General features: G+C 39.2%; 1 protein-coding gene across 5 annotated transcripts in view; it reads right to left on the reverse strand.

Annotated features, from left to right (window-relative positions):
- UTRN (utrophin) overlaps positions 1-24,305 on the reverse strand; it is a 387,861-nt gene that overhangs the window by 81,800 nt on the left and 281,756 nt on the right. For all 5 annotated transcript variants that reach the window (XR_008462314.1, XM_054162750.1, XM_054162746.1 and 2 more), the window contains 2 exons: positions 11,209-11,338; positions 673-941 (listed from right to left, as the gene is read on the reverse strand). Coding sequence is in view for 4 of the 5 variants with exons in the window: in XM_054162750.1 (XP_054018725.1) it covers positions 673-941; positions 11,209-11,338 (399 nt within the window). In the remaining variant the exon portion in view is untranslated. The remainder of the gene's footprint in view (positions 1-672; positions 942-11,208; positions 11,339-24,305) is intronic.

The following is a 24,305-nucleotide window of genomic DNA, read 5'->3' on the forward strand; positions in this document are numbered from 1 at the left end:
TTGGCCTAGAACTCTGGCTGCAAGAACTCATGTGCCCATGAGAACATTATATGGTAGCATTTGTTCTTGACTTTCATCACAGAATCACAGAGAAGCCAGGCTGAAGTAAAAAAGCAAATACAAACTTTCACACAAGCTAAAATAAGTAACAGATTTTTGAAGCATGTGAAAGGAACAGAATTTAAAACTATATATACACTTCTATATGACTGGAAGAGCTCTAAATGTTTTTTCTAAGAAGAAAGTTGTATCTGATAGCCAAATAGATCTGACAGCTCACAAACCAAAAGGAAGGAGAGCCTACGGTCAAATGCCAGGATGAAAACTGACTCAGTTCACTCATAACTCCAGTGCCTGGGCAAAGCTCCAAACACATCTGTAGCCTAACTATGCATTAGACAATATTTGTAGGAGGAAAGTATTTAAATCCTAGAATATTTTTTTTCCATTTAATGAATGCTATATTCTGTACACATCTGTAGCTTGCTGATCACATGTTTATGCAATCACAGCTGGCACAACAAGCATGGTAAAGCACTGGACTTTGAGAACTCAGATTTATCTTTAAAGAGCTCTATAAAATGTGCACGAGAGCTTAGGTATACATATCTAACATGACTAGGGGTAGCAGAATGGAAGGGAATGACTCTCACAGAGGAGCTCCACACTTACTGTAGTTTTCTCAATGTGATCTGGTAATGAATCTATGAGCAGGTCTCCCACAGGTTTCCATCCATTTCTGACATTCTCTGCCTCCTTCAAGTCAGCATCAAGGTCATCCATAGCACACTGCAGGTCTTTCAGTTTTTCCAATGCTTTGTCCACTTGCTTCTGCCAGATACTGGCACTGGCATTCAGGTTTTCCCATCTCTCTTTTAGCTCTGATGACTGCTTGCGCATAGCTTTGGCAATCCTCAAAGCCTTCTCCTCAGGGGTCAACTCTGCAGGGAGAAAGTAAAATTACATTGTTTATTTCTTCTCTTATTTATCAACTCAGTGCTCCTGAACTACACTCAAGACAGTAAGCCCAGCATCAATTGAGGATGGAAGACAAGAGGGCAACATACGAAAGGATAAGGGAGGAAGTTTTTTTGCTTTTAAAAGGCTAGATGGATGCCAAAGTAAATGCACTGCTATGGTTACAAAAGTTCTCTTATAATGCTTCTAGTGATGCAACTATTGTTTCATAGCACCCAATATAGCAAAGCACACTGCAAGTAATTAAATCATTAGAATACGTTAAATTTGTTGCCAAGAAGGGAAGGTACATTTTTCCCAGACCTAAAAGTAACAAGGAGTTATTTGGATCAAAACCAAGAGGTTTAGCCCGCCAATTCCATTTGTTTGGTTTTTTCAAAGTTTTTTCAACTCTTGTTAGCCCTTATTAATTTTAACATATGCTAGACTACAAATACTAGAAGAATATTCAGTAACACAATCCAGATGTCATCCAACAAAACAAAAACCCCAGATAACCAGCCCACAATGCATGTCTTGCATTTTAATTGGTGGAGTAGTGGGGACAGAATGTAGCCAAAAGCATATGGCATTATTCTAAGAAGCAGTTCTGTGGAAGAAAAAAGTATGAGCAACAGTAACCAAAGGAGAATGAGAGGCAGGGACAATCATAGAGAGCCAAAATCACCAAAGGGAGAGAGACAAATACCTAGAGGCTGTAGGATGCAGAGCATGTTCTGACCTGTACAATCTGAAAATATCTTCTCAAAACCAGTCATTTTAAGAAAATGTGGGGCGGGGGGGGGGGGGCGGACAAAAGAAATTTTGAGCTTAGCAAGGTATTTCAGTGATTTGTTAGGTGTCATAAGCTATCTCAGGAGAGCACTGCTCATGTGCACCTTCCCTGCAAACCAGAGGCTTGCCAGTCTTAGGGAAAATGCAATGGCAAGAGAGTGTTCCAGAAGAGGAATCCGCGGTGGAACAGCTGCGACAAAAACCTGCAATGTTTAACTAGATGTGAAGAGAGATAAATTATGTGTGTAGCTGTGGGATTTAGAAACATGACAGCAATCCACAAGTGGTTAACACTGACACATCAGAAAAAAAAGATGAAGACCAAAGATAAGCTGTGATAAATTGTATATTGTCTCTGGAATTCCAACAATTCACAGCAGAATAAAGTAATCATAGGACAACACAATTCTGGGATGATCTTCACCTCAAACTTCACAGCACACTTTTCAAAATGGAAAAGCTTACATTCTAAGCAACAACCTATTTCAGATAGAAACTCTTGTTTTAAACAAACAACAAAACAAAATAGCTACAAATTGCTTACATAAAAATAACAAAGTTATTACTGGGTGTAATGATGGAATTATTCACCATGAATTGCAGAGCCAGTGGAGGGAGCCCCCTTTCCTGGCATCTTAAACATGTAAACACAAGGAACATTATAACCAGTGGAACTGACATATATACAAAGCTACAATCTGCCATTTTTATCCAATAATATGTACTCGTATCTACCAGAGACAAACAATACTGATCACAAAATTACAGAATCACCAAGGTTGGAAGAGACCTCAAAGATCAAGTCCAACCTGTCACCACTGACCTCATGACTAAACCATGGCACCAAGTGCCACGTCCAATCCCCTCTTGAACACCTCCAGGGATGGTGACTCCACCTCCTCCCTGGGCAGCACATTCCAATGACAAACAGCTCTCTCAGTGAAGAACTTTCTCCTCACCTCGAGCCTAAACTTCCCCTGGCACAGCGTCAGACTGTGTCCTCCTGTTCTGGTGCCGGTTGCCTGAGAGAAGAGCCCAGCCCCTTCCTGGCTACAACCAGCCTTCAGGTAGTTGTAGACAGCAATAAGGTCTCCCCTGAACCTCTTCTTCTCCAGGCTAAACAATCCCAGCTCCCTCAGCCTCTCCTCATAGGGCTTGTGCTCAAGGCCTCTCACCAGCCTCGCTGCCCTTCTCTGGACACGTTCAAGTGTCTCAATGTCCTTCTTAAACTGAGGGGCCCAGAACTGGACACAGTACTCAAGGTGTGGCCTAACCAATGCAGAGTACAGGGGCACAATGACCTCCCTGTTCCTGCTGGCCACACTATTCCTAATGCAGGCCAGGATGCCATTGGCCTTCTTGGCCATCTGGGCACACTGCTGGCTCATGTTTAGGTGGCTGTCAATCAGCACCCCCAGGTCCCTTTCCATTTGGCAGCTCTCCAGCCACTCCAACCCCAGCCTGTAGTTCTGCATGGGGTTGTTGTGGCCAAAGTGCAGCACCCAGCACTTGGACTTGTTGAATGCCATCCTGTTGGACTCTGCCCATCTGTCCAGTTGGTCGAGGTCCCTCTGCAGAGCCCTTCTGCCCTCTAACAGATCAACACCTGCTCCCAACTTGGTGTCATCTGCAAATTTACTGATGACTGACTCAATGATTCTGCATAAGAGAGCAGAAAGTTAAAAGAGCTTAATAGTTCTAGATTATATTATGAATAGGTAATTTTAAATGATCAGTAACTTAAGAAGGAACACGCTGTAAGTTTTATTAAGAGACAAAAATCTTGCAAAACTTTGTCCATAAAGGTACTGACAACAGAGTCAATGAGTGCTGTTCTCATTCCAGCACAATCAATAAGAAAGTGTAGTGGTTGTAGCAATATATGGGAAGAGAGGAACAGTCTAGCTTTATTTATCTGGCAAGATAAAACAAGGCAGCTTTATTCATGAGAGACTTGTCACATATTTTGGGAGGAAAAAAGATTCCAGATTCACCTGTGTGATACAAATATCCCAACTGGATAGAAAACTGAAATACCTTTTGACACATTTGTCAGAAAAAGTGTCGTTGTGCAGGGGAATCTGCTGCACATTTTATATGAAAAATATTAATTACTTTCAAGACTGCTTTATTTTACAAAAGCCTTGGAAGTGCTTGTAAACTTGCTGTAAAAGGACATCTACTAGGGAAATAAAGCAAAACACATTTTTTATGAGCTATAAAACCATTAAGTCTATTCACTTAAGGCAGAAATACATCTTGTGTAACTTCATGTTTTCCATTATGAAACCCCAATGTATTAATGAGCAAGACATCACATTTTTTTTCAAGCATAGTAACACATTCTCCAAGCTACTGGTTGCATAGCACAGAACTGCAATTCATTTCACCAGTCTGTTATTACACACACTAGGTGACAGAGTTCCCTTTTGTTGTGGAAAAAACGCTACACAGTGGTTGCTGGCTTTTTGTTCCCATTTATATAAAGTTTTCTCAATCATCAGCTCTGCTTACCAGAAAGGAAAGGTACTTACTGACCTTGCAGGCAGGGAGAAAGTGCAGATAAAAAAGGTATGCTTCTGCAGTGGAAAAAAACAACTTGATTCAATAAGCATTTTTTGTCACAATGAAAAAGTAATGAAAGCACCAACAGCTTTCCTGCATCTAGCATACACAGAGTGCAGTGGAAGGAAAACTTCAATGCCTAAACTTTAAACCACATCTCTTTTGTATATGCTTACATATATGGGAAGTTACCAGTGAAGATAACTTGCTTAAGAATTTATTTTAGATCTCTTAAACTATCCCTGGATCTAGCAGATTTGATTCTGAGCAGCTGTGCTTCAACCTCATTATTTGGACTTGAACTAGTGATCTCTTTCCTTCTCATTCCTCTCTTTTGCTATGTTCTTAATAAAATATACTAAGAACTCAAGCTGATTTCATGCCTCCCCCATTATGTCAAACATTTTCTCTTCTTTGGTTTAGTCAGTCTTTGCAGCAAAAAAAGTAATGGGTGACACAGTATTTGAACAGATAAGAGTGGAACACTGTCAGATCTCTAAGCAGAAGAACCAAAAGCAGTTATTGCTGAATTTTGCTTTAGCGTTGCTGAAAGTATTCTCTGGGTTTCTATGAATTTGTCCAGAAAATGTAGACCTGAATGGCATGGGCATAGGAAGTTCAAAAAATAAATGGCAACTGGTTAATGTGGAAACACGGCAATTAGTCAGACTCCAGGTGCCCAAGCATGCAATCATAATTCAATATGCCACAGTCAGTTTCATCACTCACAGATTTATAGAATGGTTTGGGTTGGAAGGGACCTTAAAAATCATCTACTTGCAATCCCCCTGCCATGGGTGGGGACATCCCCTCCACTTTATCAGGCTGCTCAAGGCCTCATCCAGCCTGGCCTTGAACACCTCCACACCTTCCTGGACAACCTGTTCCAGTGCCTCACCACTCTCACTGTGAAGAATTTCTTCCTAATATTTAGTCTAAATCTGCGCTCCTCAAACTTCAATCCATTTCTTCTCATCCTATCACTACAAGCCCTTGTAAAAACTCCCTTCCTAGCTTTCTTGTAGGCCCCTTTCAGATACTGAAAGGCTGGTGTAAGATCTCACCAGAGCCTTTTCTCCAGGCTGAACAGTCCCAACTCAATCTTTGTCTATTTAGGTTTTCTTCTATCAAACCTGAAAGCTCTTCAAATCAGAGAAATAGAAATAAATAGAGTGAATGAGGAATGTCTCTGCAGGATAAAAGACAAGTAACCTTTGGTCTGCATAGGACAGAATTGCAAAAGCAGAGAAAATGAAAGCTGTTAACCTCATATATAACGAATACTTCTGCAAAGGGCCTGGAGTATGAATTCCAAACAAAGGCAAATGAGAATAGTGCTAGCAAACATATATTCTTTGTTATATTTTTTGTTGACATTTCCCATGGGGTGCTGATGGAGAAGACACTGAAGGATGAAACAGCATGTAGTTAAAAGATAATTAAGTCATCTCATAGCATCTCTTTCCATAAAATTAAAGACTACAACAATCCTGAGAACCACACATTTATCCAGAATAACCTGTGTAATTCGATGGTATAATCAAAACACATACAACAGTCTTCGCTAAAAGCATCTTTTTTGTAATACATGGTGTGATCCAAAGTAAGTTCACAATACTTTTGCACAGTGGAAGCCCACAGTTTGTGTCACTCCAAGAACATAAACCAGGTATGATTTCAGTTTTAGTCTGCTCCTGCCAGAAAACTAGAAACACCCAACACAACAAGGCTGTTATAGCATTACCAAGGTACTATGTCTTCTTCCAATTCCTGAAGGGAGAGTACCAATGGAGAAAAGGCTATATCCACAGCATCCCTGTTACTCTAGACAAGCAAGGAATGAATTCTATGTTTCTTTCTGGAGCACTGCAACTGCAAATTGTAACAAGGCTTTTATTTCTTCAAAAAGTCAATAAATTACAGGGGTTTTTGGCACAGCACATATAGCAAGTAGCTCCTCAGCAATGCTGCAGGAGACAAATATACATTCCCTAACAGCATTTCAAAACAAAATAAAGGCATCTATTTTATTCCAAGCCAATACAATACCAGAAAATAAAGACACATCAGGCAGAACAAAAGACAGGGATCTTTGACTTGTGGGCATTCTGTGACACCGCAGGCTTTAAAACATCCATGTTCTGAACTATTTTAAACCTTCAAAGCAAGTTTCCTCAGCCTGTTTTATCCTCTGTGCACTTTACTTTTGTCTAATATTCTGCAGTTTCCAATCTTGTTTCTTGAGGTTCATTCACCATGTTTTTGAGCTATGTTTGCCCTAGAGTGTAAGAGAACATTTTTGTTTTTTTTTTTCCTCTGACAAGGTCTTAAACTTCAATATCCATCATGTCATCCATGTTGCTAGCAGTATAACTGAGAATTCTGTTGCAGACAAAGCTTTATTGGTTTCTACAGTCTTTAAAATAGGCAACAGTTAAACTTTAAGAACATGGCTTCCACTAGGAAAACATCCTGTTTCAGCTAAAATTGGGCTATAATAGAGCATAAAAGTCAAGAATGAATACAGCTCTGCTTATCTCCAAAGGTTCTCACAGTTAAAACCCCCCAATATTTTCATCAACCACTATGGCCTCAGGCCAGCCTATTTATATCACTCATCTATTAAAACTTCAGGCTTAAAGCTCCATTAAGTTAGCACTCCCCACGGAAACAAATTCCTTGAACTTTACTAATACAACTGCAAGCATGTAGATCCTGCAGGGAGAATTTCAAGGTTTTACCAGGTGGACTAAACTTGTAGAGTGAGATGTATTTGAAAAGGAGAGAGATACTTAGTTGGAGATTCTTTTGTGGGTATCTGTACATTTCTCTAACCTTTTGAAGAAACTCTCAAAAGTCACAAGTGAATGAGTTCCAACTACAACAGGGGTAACAACGTTCCAAATGGTTTCAGGGCATGATTCCACCGTCCTCCAGTGAGCCATACGCTATTCACCTAAGCACTACTACTTTTCATTCTGAAGACTTCATACTCTGCCCATACTGAATAGCAGAGAACAAACAGAAAAAAACTATTCCAGTGGTGCATGATAGCTAGTAGACAGGCACAAGTGGTTGGGAACAGAGACATTGCCTGCTATACACATTTGAAAGAAGAAATTTCCAATTTCAAGTGAGATCTTCCTTGGTAAGAGAAAAAATTATGGCAGTGACTTTACCTGAACCATGTTCAGTGGTAAGAAACAAAGAAGTTTGAGTTTATGTCTGAATCAGGTGACTATGTTGTGTGTCTACAAGTTTAAACCAAGTAGATGCATGTAATTCGCTGGTATCTGTATTTCATTTATAACACATGCGATTTATTGGGTTTTCTGCACTTAAATTTAAGAGGAGATAACAGATGGTAAGTAGTTAGATTTTAAATGATGTGTTTATCACAGCAACCTTGGCTACTAAACAGCAGCTTTCAAAGCTAGGAAAATTAGAAGCTATTGAAGTATTGCAACAACACTGCATACTCCTGGAAACAGACTGGATGAGGCACTTGGTGCCATGGTTTAGTTGATTAGATGGTGTTGGGTGATAGGTTTGACTTGATGACCTCGAAGGTCTTTTTGAACCTGGTTAATTGTATTCTATTCTAATAAGAATCATTGCAGTGGCATGTTTTAATCTGTTAGGATGTTAGTTTATATTATTTTCTAAAAGAATTATCTCCATTTCCTCACTGCACCAGTGGAAATTTTAAGGATACAATTTCATCAAAGTCATACCATCAGATTTTAAAACCCTGAGGACAGAAAATACTGCTTCTGATTTCCTTTGTGTTTCCAATGGCCTGTAACCTTACTAACACTACAGAGACCTGAGAAGCCAACTATAACTATGCTGTTGAGAATTAATATTCTTAGATCTAAGTTTTCCCCTATGCTGTGGACAAGGGACAACAAAGTTATAAATGTGGCATTTGCAATTTCCTTATTCTGTTTAAAAAATACAGCAGCTGGCCTGCCAGTTTATCAGTTGGCTCCACTCAGATGCTGAAACAGTTCAAAGGCTGGAGAGCATGAAGCTTGTTTTTTGTGATAGACCCTCCTTACTGAAACATGGCAAGCAAAATCAGAAGAAAAGACACATGGGGGATAAAATTAATTTAGAAGGAAGTGTCTTGGAAGCTGAAGAACTGTGTTTGCATGTGCCAGTTACTGCACATTCAGAAGCATAAGGTCAAAATGAGAAAGAAAGCAAGGCTTGCTCATAACCTGCTTTTACATGCTTGTAATATGTTTGTAATTAATAACATTTTAGACAATAATGGGTTATCCTAAGACATCCTATACACAAATGGTCTCTTTGGATGGAACAATGTATGCAGGCACAGGTCCTCCAAACAGGTCTTGGTTGGTCAAGATCAAAACTGATTCTTAGCAACTTTCTTCTAAACCTCTCATTCCTTGCCCTTGCCCTGTTGAACATGCTGAGTGTGACCTGTAGTCACAACAAGGTGGGAAGTTGACAGGAATTAAGGAGTCAAGCTGATCCTGGGAAAGGGAGAAAAAGCTGTGATTTTAATGTTTGTCTTTTTATTACCCACTACTGACTCAGTAATTAAATCTTTATTAGAAATAGCAATAAATAGTTTATTCTCCCCAAGATAAATCTGTTTGGTCTATAACAACAGTTTGTAAGGTGACCCATGAACTTTCCTGTTCTTTCTACCTTGTGCCTTCATCCCACTGAGAGGATAAAAGTGAGTGAGCAGATAGGTGGGATCTTGGCTGGTAGCAAAGATTAACCCACCACATGCTCAAAGAGAGTCTATAGAATTACTGCCTGTGAAGAAAAGTTAAGTACACATCTCTGAATCTTCCCAGTCTTAGTATATTTTATACCTTTTCAAATATGATGACTAGACAAGAGGCATTGCTACATCACTCAAGACGCATTGCTACATCATCTCCCTGGCCATTGTTGTTATGCAGTTTACCATGGTCATCAAATTCCCTACTATTCTGTTATCACTGCCATCTGTACGGCACATTCATTCCTACAAATGAGAACAACGAGACTGCATAATGAGAGTTTATGGTGCAGCTCACAATCTAAAGCTGGATTTTTCACTTTCTATCAGTGCCAACTAGTTCACTGATATTAACCTCTACTAGAGAATGAACATTCTATGCAGTAGCATCATTTGTGCTGGGTGGTTTGAAGACTTTAGAGACATGAATCTGACTTCAGAGACAAGCATCTGACTTCAAGCTTTTGTGTGAACAAGTAAGTAAATAAAAGTAAGTAAATACAAAAATCTTATGATTAAGATCAACTAAAACATTACAGAAGGGATATGAATGAGTTTGAGAGTAAAGACAAATGAAATGTTTCCAGGACTTCAAAAAGGAAGTAGAAAGACACATTACAGCAGCTAAGCTACCAGTACTAATCACAAGGAAAAGTGGTTCACAGGCTTTAATCACCAGCTATTCAAACTTTATGATAAAGCTGAATATTATTCCAGGGAATATGAAACCACATACAAATTTGCACAGAAATAACACAAAATATGGATGCAGGAAATAGGAGGTGTTTCTACTGAGCAAACTTCAAAAGTTTGCTATAGAGAGGAAATATTGGAAGAAAAAAACCTAAATCCTGCTAGATAGAGTTATACTGTAATTTTGTAACTTCTACAGGAAAGGAAGTTATTCATGCCTTACAGCAATTGATATTTCTGTAAAGGCAGATTACTACCTTTTCCAAAACCAACTCTTAAGTAATTTAAAAAAAAATTACAATGTTCTGGATTATATCAGGAAAAAACTCGAGAACTTAATTACACAGGTATCTGATGTAGTCTATTTTGCTGTTTGGGGAGGCGGGGGGTGAGGTGGAAGAAAATTAACAACTCCTTTTTGGCCTCTGATACAAACAAGTATCTCAACAGATACTATGCAAACATCATTTCTAGCATAGCTGTTATTCATTCCTTAGTAACAATTCACCTATCGTTTGATTTTGTAATGAATACCTTTCTTAAGTTGATTCATAGAATGGTCTGGGTTGGAAGGGACCTCCAAAGGTCATTTAGTCCAATCCCCTCTGCAGTAAGCAGGGCCATCCTCAACTAGATTAGGTTGCCCAGAGTCCTGTTGATCACCACAAACCTTTGTAAACAGTCTCCATCCTTCTGTACCCCCAAGTACTGGAAGGCTTCTATTACGTCTCCCTGGAGCCTTCTCTTCCACAGGCTGAACAACCCCAGCTCCCTCAGCCTGTCCTAACAGCAGAGGTGCACCAACCCTCTGATCATTTTCATGGCCCTCCTATGGACCTGCCCCATCAGGTCCATGTCCTTCCTATATTGAGGGCTCCAGACCTGGACACAGTATTCCAGTTGAGGTCTCACCAGAGCAGAGTAAAGTGGCAGAATCACCTCACTTGTTCTGATGGCCACACAACATTTGATGCAGCCCAGGATGCAATTGGCCTTCTGGGCTGCAAGCACACACTGTCAAAAACTATTCAATCGCTCAAAACAAAAACTGCTAACCAACCAAGTTTCCCCATACCCCCCCACCACCGAAAAAACCCAAACCAAAACAACAACAACAAAAAACCCAACACACCCCCAAAAAAAGCCACAACAACAAAACACCACCAAAAACCAGAATCAGAACTGATGACCTCAATGCTTTGAATCAAAAACTGGAAAAGGAAATTGGTTTTTTATACTTCTACCACTAAAATATGAGCGCTTACAAAGAAGAGTAGTAACATTTTGAGGGTAAATCACTGAAAGAAAAGCAATCAAGATGTAGTCTAGAAAATTCTGGAGTCCAACCAACTAACTGGGAAATAAAATATGCACTGGAAACATAGAAATTCTTACTCTTTCTTTTTGACCTTTCCCAGATGACAATATTTTCTGACCTGTTTTTGAATGCAAGCTCCTTCTTGGTTCCTCAGGCCCCTCAATTGGCTGGTCAGCAAGAAAAACACGTGCCTGGTCAACAGCATTGAGAATGGTTTGCTCTTTGTCCTTCAGTTCACGCCTCAGTGCCTTTTGGAAAGGGAAAAGAAATGCCATTTGTAACTTCATCTTCTGAACAACAGAGATTATACCATTTTTTGTTTTCACATCTCTGACTAGACCTGTCTAGTGAGTGAGTAATAGCCAGCGTGGTTTTCAGACTACAAGATAAAGTTTACAAAACAGAAATGGCAAGAAATTAATTAAGGCTAGCAGCGTAGTTTTTAGAAAATTGACTTGTAGAATTTAACACAATAAAGATGATGTTGGTAGGTTTTACAAACACTTAACAGAAACTATTACATTCAACTTCTAAAACAGAAAAGTAAAATTAAGGGGTTTATTGCTATGAATGTGACTGCTATGAATGTGATATAGCAGATTACTACAACTATTTTGTTCCCTTTTGTGTTAGCTGGGATAACAGAATCATTTACCTACCCAAACTTCAGAAGATAATTTCAAAATTGCTAAGAGGAACTGCAGAACTACTTTTCACATTCCTTAGGAAACATTTCCTTGGAAAACATTACCTCTTCTTTGTCTCTCTCATGTATTAGTATTTTTAAAACTTAGAAGATATGTAATCAGAACTTTCATGATGAGAATACAGTCTGAAAAAACATCCTTCAAATTAGCCAGAAGTATTTTGAGACTTATCAGGCAGAAACAATTGAGCCGAATAGAATAGACCAGATCAGGTTGGAAGAGACCTTCAAGATCATCGTGTCCAACCCATCAACCAATCCAACCCATCTAATCAACTAAACCATGGCACCAAGCACCCCATCAAGTCTCCTCTTAAAAACCTCCAATGATGGTGACTCCACCACCTCCCCAGGAAGCCCATTTCAATGGGCAATCTCTCTCTCTGTATAGAACTTCTTCCTGACATCCAGCCTAAACCTCCCCTGGCACAGCCTGAGACTGTGTCCTCTTGTTCTGGTACTGGCTGCCTGGGAGAAGATACCAACCTCCGCCTGACTACAATCTCCCTTCAGGTAGTTGTAGAGAGCAACTATAGTTTCTATAAAAAAGAAAAAAAAAAAAAAAAAACAAACCCAAACCACCATTTTTCTTTTTATAAGACATTTTCATGCTAACATAAGTGAATTCCAGGGTATTTTGTTCTCCAGTAATTACAACTTTTTTAAAGGGTTATGTTTAACCACCACTTTTTTTTTTTTTTTAAGCATTCATAAATAGTCAATTGAAGTGTCTGTTATAAAGCATTTTCTTACCTTTAATTTTTTAACTATACATCTGTATCACCTAGAAGGAAACTGCTCTGCATGCTTTATTCACAGAATCACCAAGGTTGGAAGAGACCTCAAAGATCAAGTCCAACCTGTCACCACAGAGCTCATGACTAAACCATGGCATCAAGTGCCACGTCCAATCCCTTCTTGAACACCTCCAGGGATGGTGACTCCACCACCTCCCTGGGCAGCCCATTCCAATGGCTAACGATTCTCTCAGTGAAGAACTTTCTCCTCACCTCGAGCCTGGCACAGCTTCAGACTGTGTCCTCCTATTCTGGTGCTGGTTGCTTGAGAGAAGAGACCAACGCCCTTCTGGCTGCAACCACCTTTCAGGTAGTTGTAGACAGCAATGAGGTCTCCCCTGAGCCTCCTCTTCTCCAGGCTAAACAATCCCAGCTCCCTCAGCCTCTCCTCGTAAGGCTTGTGCTCAAGGCCTCTCACCAGCCTTGTTGCCCTTCTCTGGACACATTCAAGTGTCTCAATATCCTTCTTAAACTGAGGGGCCCAGAACTGGACATTTGTATTATTTTCTACCAATAGACACTTTAAATTTTGTTAAAATGTTTTAGGTCTAATTACTAAATCAAGACTGCTTTTGCTGACACAAGCTGTTCACAACCAATTCCAGCTGAAGAAAAGCAGTTAGTCACAAAATTACATAGCAAACCAAGTGCTTTCCACTACAGAAAACAGTGAAAGCCAGTTGCTCAGAAGGTATCACAAATGTTGGTTTATCCTTTACTCATCACTAAGTCTCTTGATGCCTCAGACATAAAACTACCCTATCTCTTGACTTTAGCTTGGTAGAAGGCGAGATGTTATTCTCCTCCCTTCTCCTCTAATTTTATTCTCCTCATTCTTCCTAATCCTTCTATTCTCACTCAGGTTCTGCTCAAATTAATTAAAAATTCAAAATCCAACAAGAACTAATCAGTTAAAAGAGACTAACCTCTGCTAATTTTAGGAACTTGCATTATACAGTCCTACCTTCAGTAACCACTAACTAATAATAAGCCTTAGACTTGGTTAGATTCAGCATATATCACATTTAATAAGAAGCAAAAATTATAATTGAAACTTTGCAATAAACCCCAAAATATTAAAAGCTATAGGAAGTGAAATATTGTAAAAACAACATCCCTGAAGAAGCTCTTCAAATCAGCACAGTATGTATCAACAGTTTAATTCCACATAACACACATAATACATATAAACAATCCATATTTTACAAATTATGAAGGCATTCTCTCTCTAGGGATTTGATCCAGGAAAGAAGGACAAGAAGCCATTATCACTACTGCACAAGCAAAGCTTAAAAATTACCCACTTAAAAAGCCTGCACAGAAGCATCATTAAAATGTATTTTTAATTTCCAAAGATTCTGTCAGAAACATGGGGATAATTATTCTAATTCAGTGTGAAGCAGGAAATCTTTCTGTTTCCACAACACAAAAGAAATAAGGACACTATGTCAGATTTTGAGTCTGCTAAGAAATTTCAGCAGTTAGAAATAACCTAGAGATGGATCTCTCTTGCTCATTCTCTCCTGTTTACCTTCACATAGTGCATTCATCAATTGCTCTTCATCACCTACAATAAAACTTCAACAAAGTTCAACATGATGCCCTTCAGATTTAATTCTCCATCTCTGTCCACCATCCTTGCCACTGAAAGCTGCACAAATGGAGGTTGGCAACAGAAAGATTTTTAAGACTTTGGCCCATATAGAATCACAGAACTAACCAGGTTGGAAAACACCTCCAAGATCATCAAGTCCAACCGACTACCCAATCCTAACTAATCACTCAGACCATGGCACTAAGCGCCCCATCCAGCCTCTTCTTAAACACCTTTAAGAACGTTGACCCCATCACCTCCCTGGGCAGCCCATTCCAATGGTAAATCACTTTTTCTTTGAAGAACCTCTTTCTAAGATCAAGCCTAAACTTCCCCCTGCACAGCTTGAGACCATGTCCTCTTGTTCTGTTGCTGGTTGCATGGGAGAAGAGACCAACCCTCACCTGGCTACAACCACACTTCAGGCAGGGGTAGACAGCAATCAGGTTTCCCCTGAGCCTTCAGGCTAAGCAACCCCAGCTCCCTCAGCTGCTCCTCACAGGGCTTGTGCTTCAGACCCCTCACCAGCTTTGTTGTCCTTCTTTGGACACATTTGAGCATCTCTTAAACTGAGGGGCCCAGAACTGGACTGGAGAGATGCATTCCTTATTAACGTATGTTGATGGAGAAATCTTTTTGCATGAAGGAAACTATACACATGAAATAACAATATTGAGATAATTTAATAGTAAAGAAGACCATAGACTTCTTACATTATAATTTATACTTATGCCACATGCAGAAATTTTTGGTAACAGCTACTCAGAGTGGCATAACTTTATTCCTTGTTTCTCAGCAATGCTCAATATATTTCTCTCTTTTTCAGCCACTAAACAAGAACAGCAATGAGAATACATAATGAAAGAATAACCAAATGAATCAAAAATAACCTATTGTGCTTCTAAGCAAATCTGTCTGCAACAGAACAAAAGAGAAACCTATTTATAAATCTAATCTCATCTGTCACGAGTGGACTGAAGAAAGATTTCACTGGGGGGGAGGGGATCACATCTACAAGGAAGTTACAGAGATTTTAGTAGAGGGAGAATTCTTTCCTCTATAGCCCGGTATACTTTTCAGAGAAAAAAGGTAGGAGAAAATGAATGCTAGACTTCTAGTATAAATGAAATAGTAAGTGACGGTATGGCAAAATTCTTGAGAGGTATCTCAAAACCTGTCACTGACACTGGTCACTAGTAAAGTAAATACATGGATGCATGTAGTTTTTGAGTTCTGCTGGATTTGCAGATGTGCACACAAAATGAAATTATGAATGCTGAGCACATAGCAGAATTATTTTTTCCCCACACGATACTCCCTTTATATTTAAAATGTACAATGATATTTTAAAGCTAAAATGGTCATAGGAAAAGGGGCTGTGGGCAACTTCGGCAGTAATTCATGCCACCATACTTCACACTACAATTCTAAACTGTACAATTACTGTGGACTTTAGGTAATGCTGTAAAACGCAAGCTTCACTTCACTCAGTAATCTGACTACAAAATCCTATGCCTACATTTCCAACAGTTTTATTGCATTTGCAAATTCATTCTCATTTCCTACACAATCTGGGACATGGATTTTTAAAGATTCCTGGAGAAACCAACACTAGTTTTAGACATTATTGATTCTTACTTAAAAAGAGATAAAACACCTGGAAACCTAAAATCTGGTGTGCTGATGCAGCGTCAACATAATTTTCAGAGCTGACCTTAAACACTAGGCCAAGAATAATTTAAATAATTGCTCCTTTGAGGCCTAGAAGAATTCTTCCACTAGTAGAAACTACACTTTTCAAATGTCTAACACAGTATTACACAAAACAACTACAAAGAGCATCACAGCATTTATTTTGTAGGTATGAGGGACATCCTTCAAGTTACTTGACTATGGAGAGTAATCCAGGACCCCACTAACACAATCCTTTTCTCAGGGAAGGAAACAAAAACGTATTTGCTCCTGATTTAGAACCATTATCCAACTATTTATTCTCCATTTTGACCTGTTCCTCTTTCAGTAACTGTGAAACATGTTTTTCCCTTTATAGATTAGGAAGTTATATACCACTTAATCTTTTGTACTGAAATCATCTAAGCCATTCCCCTCTATTCATTAGAGATGCTTATGATTTCTAAAGCAAAAGCTTCTCTTCTTACAAGCTAACATTTTGTAACTGACTGTCTGAATTTATACACAAGGAATTTACCTAGACGAAGGCCTTCCAAAACTTCTGTTGGGAATACTTTGTAGGTGAAGCATTTTCCACTCTTGAAAAATAAGAAAGGTAGAAAAACTTCCACTATTCATGAATTTTTACACTGTTTAGTATATCCTGTAAGCATCTATTGCCTTCAATTGCATCTTAGAATTGTTTTATGAGGATAGAAAGTGGGCTTCCAAAATTACACTCTGTCAATTTACAGCTTCCTTTTTTCTCTTTTGAATTGTATGGAAAAATGTAAGGAGCAGATTGGCTTAATAGTTTCAACAAATGAAGGAAAAGCTAATTTCAAAGAAAACACATGGGATGTTCCTTAAAAACAGAACATATTTAAATCAGGTCTCATTATGCACTCTTTCAAGGAAGTAAAGATGCACATTATTGTAACTCTCATCAGTTTATCACACTGCAGTTTTATGTGCCAATCAGCAACTCCTGTAGCATTTAATTACTCAGCCATTTTTATTCTGCACCCAATGCTTGAAAAAGTCCTGTTACTTTTATACACTAAAAAGAAACTGAAAAAAATCAGGTAATAGGACCTGGAGAATAAGCAGGATGATTGAGGAAACCTGAAGAATGAAAAGAAGAACTGTATATGAAGATCAGACAGAGATCAAGGTTGCCTCTGCCAGCTCTCTGCAGCATTAAAGAATCAACTATAAAGAAAATAAGTGTAGCATGTAAGTGTAGCACATTTCAAAGCTGCTCCTTCATGACAGCTGTTACTTCACATAACATTTCCAAAAGCATTTTGGTCTTTGGACATGACAGTCAGTTTCACAATGTATCTGCCCCAGATGACAAAATACACTTAAATAAAGAGCGGCATTTAATTTGAGATGGTGCAGCTCATCATCAATTTACCTTTTATTACTACATACTTAATCTATGTGGGAAGAGAAATAATGGGGGAAAATGGTGCCTTATATGCAACCATTAATACCTGGATGTACATAGAGATACACAACAGAGCATGTGAGACTTCAAAGAGAAGACCAAATGCTATCTATTTTGATAATTGGTGACAAAAAGTGATCATGACTGGAGGTGGGGGGGAGGGAGAAGTGGGTAGAGGCACGGGGGAAAAAAAGAGGAAGTTGTTTGCTTTTGTAATAAACACATACTGAGTATTTCTGATTCATGTTCTAAAACCAGAAGCATCTAAACAGAAGTTTGAGTTTTGTAGGTCTATCTCATGATACCTGCAAAAGCCTTCTCAAAAAAAAGACTAAAAACAAGTATGTGGCAAAAGCTGCATTTTTCTAAATAATCTCAGTTTACCACTTACCACTTGATGCCTCTACAGCTGTAGTGGCAATACAAGAGTGTCCAAACAGGGCAGAAAGTACTAGGGCTTGATATGTAACCAATTCTCAAAGTGCTTCACAGTAGTACAGTCAATGAGATAAGAGAATGGAAAGTATGCTTTATCATTTATTGTTTGGACTTACAAACATTTAAAATGAAGCAGTTATTAACATTTTAAAAACTAATAAATTGACAATCTCAAACTGTATTTATGTGGTGACACCTTAATTAGGATAGGATAATTTACTTCCTTCTAAACTTGTTAAAGCACTTAAAAACCAGCAAGGTTATTTTCTTCTAACTGCATTTTAAAAATCATAAGAAGACAATTTGAAGGCTATTTGGAAAATTTTCACTTGAAATAACTTTGCAGGGACTTTGAAAGGACTCCTTTCAACACTGAGAAAGAATCTAATACTACTGTAGCAGTAGAGGTAAGCTTAATTTTCATACAGATTGTATCAAAAAAGACATTCAAAAGCTATTCTTGAATTGAAAAGTACAAGGCTACACTTTTTCTTAGAGATTAAAATAGTTTTTCCCACAGTTAATGATCTGCCAAGAAACAACCTCTCTAGTCTTCTCTGAAGGAAGAACTGCTGCAAGTCCTGCATTCCCTAGAGATGCTAGAGGATCTCAATTGAACGAGGGATGAAGAGAGACACGGCTTAATTGAGCAAAGGTTACAAAATTGAGGCATAATGATGTTCATTAATACATCTTCCGCCACCAATAATCTTACGTAACTGGATTTTGCATGTCCTAGCCCACTGAAATGAGACTTCGTTGTGTTTCTAGGTCAATGATAACTAAGCCTCAGTTGCCCTGAGAAGCTTGGAAGGCTTGACAGAGCATAGTCTTAAGGCAATGTAAAGCATGGAATGCTTGCAGTGGTTTTGGTTTGGTTTTTTTTCTTTTTTTTGTTTTTTTTTTTTAATATATGAGATAGAACTATTTTGGCAAAAAACCTAACAGACTATGCATCCCTGAACTGTTGCCCCACCAAAACCAAAACAAAACTCTTAGGACAAATTCCCACTGAATGAACTACTGAAATCCTTAGAATTGTAGCCATTCTGGTTTTCTCCAAAAGGGTAAGTGGAACCCTGTTGTGATGGGTTTCCTACACCCTAAGCACACACCCAGTGAACTTGCTTTGCTGGACCTTTTCCCCTTCTGACCAGCCCTATGTTTCTGCCTTTTATGGCCAGCAGAACCCTTTTTCATTGGGTAAGTACATGCTGGCTTCAGTTGCCCTATTGGCCCAATTGAATCTCAGGCAAGATACATATACAGGCCAATTTCTAGTTGCCTTGCCTTGCTTGAATCTGCTTTGCCTTAGACCTGCATTGCTTGAAGCTGCCTCGAGTTGTCTCTCCTCAAGTTGCCCAGTCCAGAACTTGGGATAACAGACAGGAGCCTACTCACTGCAAGCTAGAGAAGCCACAACCAAGCCTTGCTTCCCCTTGCAACTAGAATTTTCCCATGCCTCAGTGTACCCAGGAAAGCTAAGAGCTCTTTGCGAGAAGCATCATAAACTGCCCACCGTTCTGCTGAAGCCTGACCAGCCCAGAGGCTGTGTGACATCCCTGCCGACAACCAGCTGAGCTTGGCGCATGAGAGCGCTCCAAATGCCTCAATAGCTAATGCACAGCAGCAGCACTCCCCACTTGGGTGGAATCAGCTGTGAGTAATTAATTCATTGCCTCTTTGGCTTAACGGATCTTGTCAAGTCTCCCCCCGTGGTTGAGCACCATTTCACTCTCAGGGATTCTCTCTTTCCCTGATATTCCTCCTGGTTTGCTTAAAATTGTTAAAATTGTTTTATTTGCCTAAATACTGTACATTCCCACTGTAAAGATATATTCCAACTGTACCTCGAGCCTATTTATTCAGTTTTGGGTAATTTTTCATATTAATAAAGAGTTATTACTATTTTTATTAATATTTGCATGTGCCAGCTCTTGAAGTGTGGAAAAAAGTATTTATGTTAACACGAGAGTAGTAATCACTTTACTAGCAGTGGAACCAATTTTCAAATGCCAACTTGCTTGTAAATACACATTCAGCTTTAAATCAAAGGGCTACAATATGATTTTGGCAACAACCATCCTGCATCAACACTGAAAGACGAGTGTGTTGTTATTTAAAAAACAAAAAAAACCCCAAACTACTCCTAAGGAAAATCATGAGGAGGTTTGCAGGGCAGAAAAGAGAAGTAAACACGTAACTTTTGGATTTTTTCCCCAAGAAGATTACACAGTTCATACTAAAAGGATTAACTGGCAAGTATGCCTGCGTTTAACAATTACAGATGATTGAACTCCATTTTATATCAGAGCTAAGCAACAGCACTTCAAAAGTGAAACAAACTTGAACATTAGGCCAAGGTTCAAAACAAGCTGAGGAAAAAAATGCCATCTGCGTATCATCTATGCAGTCCATAGGACTTTTTCATAACAGAAGCAGACAAACATACAGCTCTGAAATATTTCACCATGCCCCAGTAATTTATAAAGCATTAACATGGTCAATGAAATCACTGGTGTCCTACAGTTACCACTTTGCAAACACATTGCATGCCAGACAGTCAGCAAGTGCTCTGCATCCCTGATGAATGATCAAGTTATGTAGTAGTGAAGGGCTCCTTCAGGAGCCTGGCACACCTGAGCACTGACACACAGATAAGGAAAACTGAACAGCAATTTGGCACTTTCTCTCTTATTATTGACTTCAGTAATGGTTTTAGAAGTGATGATGATAAGTATTCCTGTAGTTTAACAAATTCCTATAGCTTAACAAATAATGCATTTCTAGTCATTCCTTCCAGGCATTCGGGCAATGCTTTGGCCTTAACTAATAGCAGCAGACTACAAAGATGACACTTCACAATTGTTTTGTGATTCAAGTATTTTTACAGTTAGGTGAGAGAACCAGATGTAGAGCAATATTGATTTGTATCACCTCTCCTGTCCCATTAACTTGAGCAGAACATACAATCTACTTTAATAAGGGCTTCTTAACAAGTGACTAAATGGTGAAAGTGATCTTAAAATCTAACATGAGAAAAAGGTTTAAAAAAACCTCAATCTCTAATAACTCCTGGCCAAGCTGTCAGCTGGTGGCTTGGACAGGAGCACTCTGTGCTGGATTAGGAACCGGCTGGAGGGCTGTGTCCAGAGAGTGGTGGTGAATGGTGAACACAAGACAGCAGTGTGCCCAGGTGGCCAAGAAGGCCAATGGCATCCTGGCCTGCAGCAAGAATAGTGTGGACAGCAGGAGCAGGGAAGCCACTGTGCTCCTGTACTCAGCGCTGGTTAGGCCACACCTTGAGTACTGTGTCCAGCTCTGGGCCCCTCAATTTAAGAAGACATTGAGACTCTTGAACGTGTCCAGAGGAGGGCAACAAGGCTGGGGAGAGGTCTTGAGCACAAGCCCTGTGAGGAGAGACTGAGGGAGCTGCAATTGTTTAGCCTGGAGAAGAGAAGGATCAGGGGAGACCTTATTGCTGTCTACAATTACCTGAAGGGTGGCTGTAGCCAGGAAGGGGTTGGTCTCTTCTCCCAGGCAACCAGCACCAGAAGAGGACACAGTCTCAAGCTGTGCCAGGGGAAGTTTAGGCTCGAGGTGAGGAGAAAGTTCTTCACAGAAAGAGTGACTGACCATTGAAATGTGCTGCCCAGGGAGGTGATGGAGTCACCGTCCCTGGAGGTGTTCAAGAGGTGACTGGACATGGCACTTGGTGCCATGGTTTAGTAGTCATGAGGTCTGTGGTGACAGGTTGGACTTGATGATCTTTGAGGTCTCTTCCAATCTTATTGATTCTATGATTCTATTAGACTTTCAATGGTACTGTGTGATCTAGAAACTGCACTACATTTAAAAGACTCTACAAAAACATAAAACAAACAAATAAAAACAATATATGCAGGAAACCCCAATTCCTTCATCTTCACAGTAGTCCCTTAATTACTTTTAAGGAATTTTTTTTGTTTGTTTGTTTCCATTGCTCCCACAACTTTAACCATACAAACACAGGAGTAGCAACCTTGTAATATCTGTCAAGTGCACTAACTATTTTTTAAATTAAATTGTTGGTTAAAAACCAACCAAGCAAATAACCATTACGCTTCAGCTATGTATGCCAAAATAAATAATGAGAGCCCTTATGAAATTTTATGTGAAATACGTGAAAAACATCTACCGCTGCTATGGGCAAAAAAGTTTTGTTTAACGCTTAATATTGCCAGCATATAGAAACCAAAGACAACTTCCTACATAAAAGAAAATAGAAGTGATTTGATTACCATGTCTGTGGAATTATGAAAATGAATTGTCAGTAATTTTTAAGCCAATTTTCCGTTCTCTAAGTATACAGAATTAGAATAAACTCCACTATCAACTACTACAGCAAAATCCACGGCGTGCTTTTTCCCAGCTTCAAGTTCTTGAAGACACAGTATCTGAGGATTCTGGCATCCAACAGAAGTAATCATGGGCATTTTTGTACATCTCTGACAGAATATGGAAAGAGAAGTAACCCTCTCTTCTTGCTTCTTTTTTGTCTTGCCTCTTCCCTCAACCTCTGCTACTGGCTCCTGTCAGAAACAGGAAAACAGCTTAGGGACAAACCAGAACCTTTGCTCTAACACATAAAAAGAACAACTGCCCAGACAAAGGGAACTGACACTAAGAAATCCACAGAGATGCAATGTCATTTTAGAATGTCTGCTAAAAACCCCCAAACAAACCCCTAGGAAATGATCACTGTAAAATGCCAAATACACCATTACAGTCTCTTTCAAAGGCATTTAGAGAGATTATACTCTCTAAAAATCAGCTTTCAAGACAAAGCCATATATCATCAAAACATAGATCCTTCTATTTCAGATGAAACTGTTTTGTAGAGCTATCTATAGAACAGAAGTTACATTTCTTCCACAGTCTTCATGAAAGATTTATCTCCTTTGAAGAAGCAAAGGAAATGTGTGTCCTCAATGCTAACTTTAATTAGCTTCAAACTCTAAAACTGTGCACAGCACGTAACAGTAGAGCTTTGGACAGGTTTTACTACATAGTTACTTAAATGTCATCTTAGTGCCAAACTATTGCATGGGGGTTGGAACTAGATTATCTGTAAGGTCCCTTCCAACTCAAGCCATTCTATGACTAAACCCCAACAAATGATGTTATGGTGGAGACACTGTCAGAGTGTCAAATTCACATTTCTTCTTTATGGGTAGCAACTAGCATAACTTCTTTTTATATCAGGAAATACTCACAGGGAAAGGTGGGGGAGGGATAAAGAACATTCTAAACATGCAATGCCTCCAGTCTGACACAAGACATGAAACATCTATTGCATATCAAATTGCTTATTTCTTAATTCAGCAAGAGCCATGGTTTAGTTGATTAGGTGGTGTTGGATGATAGGTTGGATGATAGGTTGGACGATAGGTTGGACATGATGATCTTGAAGGTCTCTTCCAACCTGGTTTATTCTATTATTCTACTTAACCCTCCAATATTCTATTAGCACTAGTAACTACATGTATCTCATGTATCTCCCTTGTCTTGTACTATTTTCATGCACCATGGAACTGCAACTGTCCACACCTTCAACATGAGAGAGAAATTCCAGAAGTACTGGCTTGCCAGAAGCAGACAGGCTTGGTTTTGTTTAGCCTGTATTATTACACAGCAGTAACGAACTGCCATCTTTAATAGGCCATAAGAGTCTTACTTCATAGATGATAAGACCATTAACAAGTTGGGTGCTGTGCTCTTGTTATTAAGAGCAGTTAAACTCAGGTTACCTTTTGCTCACTTTGGGGAATTAAAATTTCCTCTGTATTTCTTAAAAAAAAATAAACCCATCAATGGGACAAGTCTAACATGTCTGGTTTCACAAACTACCTTGCTGCTCAACAGTCCCTTATCATACTACTGCAGAGGTCCTGAAAAAGATTTTCAGTCACTGCAGTTCAAGCTCCAGACACTCAAGAGCAACTATACTGTATGCAGTACATTGAATATTCATTCAGTTTATAAAGATAGGATGCACTTTGTGAGTATGCTTGTGTCTCATGTAGGAGAAAGGTTTCCTATAACATCAGCTTCCTTAGTGCAAGTGTATGCTGATGAAATATCATTTAAAAAATTGGCTGTACTTCATGACATCACCTGTGAATTTCAAATAATCAGAAAAGTGAGATCACTGCAAAATGCCTCAGAGGAGCATCACCTGTCTGACAACTGTGTAAGGGGAGGCATATTTCCCTCTGCAGGAAGAAGCACTGGCACCATAGCACAGTTGAATACTGAAGCAGCAAGATACTAGAGACCAGTCGCACTTTGAGATACTGCAAGTGTTCCTATTCTGGTTTTGGGGTTCGGTGGTTTATACGTATGCACGCATGACAGAGAACTCAGCATGGAAAAATTACTCTAAAACCAAGACAGAAAAATAAAAGCAGTGTTTGAGATAGGAAATACTCTACTCCAGACAATTCGCCAGGTGTATTTGGGAGAGACATGAGGAAGGAATACCTCAAGGGCAACAAGACTGTTTCACTCTGGTTAG

The sequence above is a fragment of the Dryobates pubescens genome, chromosome 6 (genome assembly GCF_014839835.1).
Source record: "Dryobates pubescens isolate bDryPub1 chromosome 6, bDryPub1.pri, whole genome shotgun sequence".
Taxonomy (NCBI): domain Eukaryota; kingdom Metazoa; phylum Chordata; class Aves; order Piciformes; family Picidae; genus Dryobates; species Dryobates pubescens.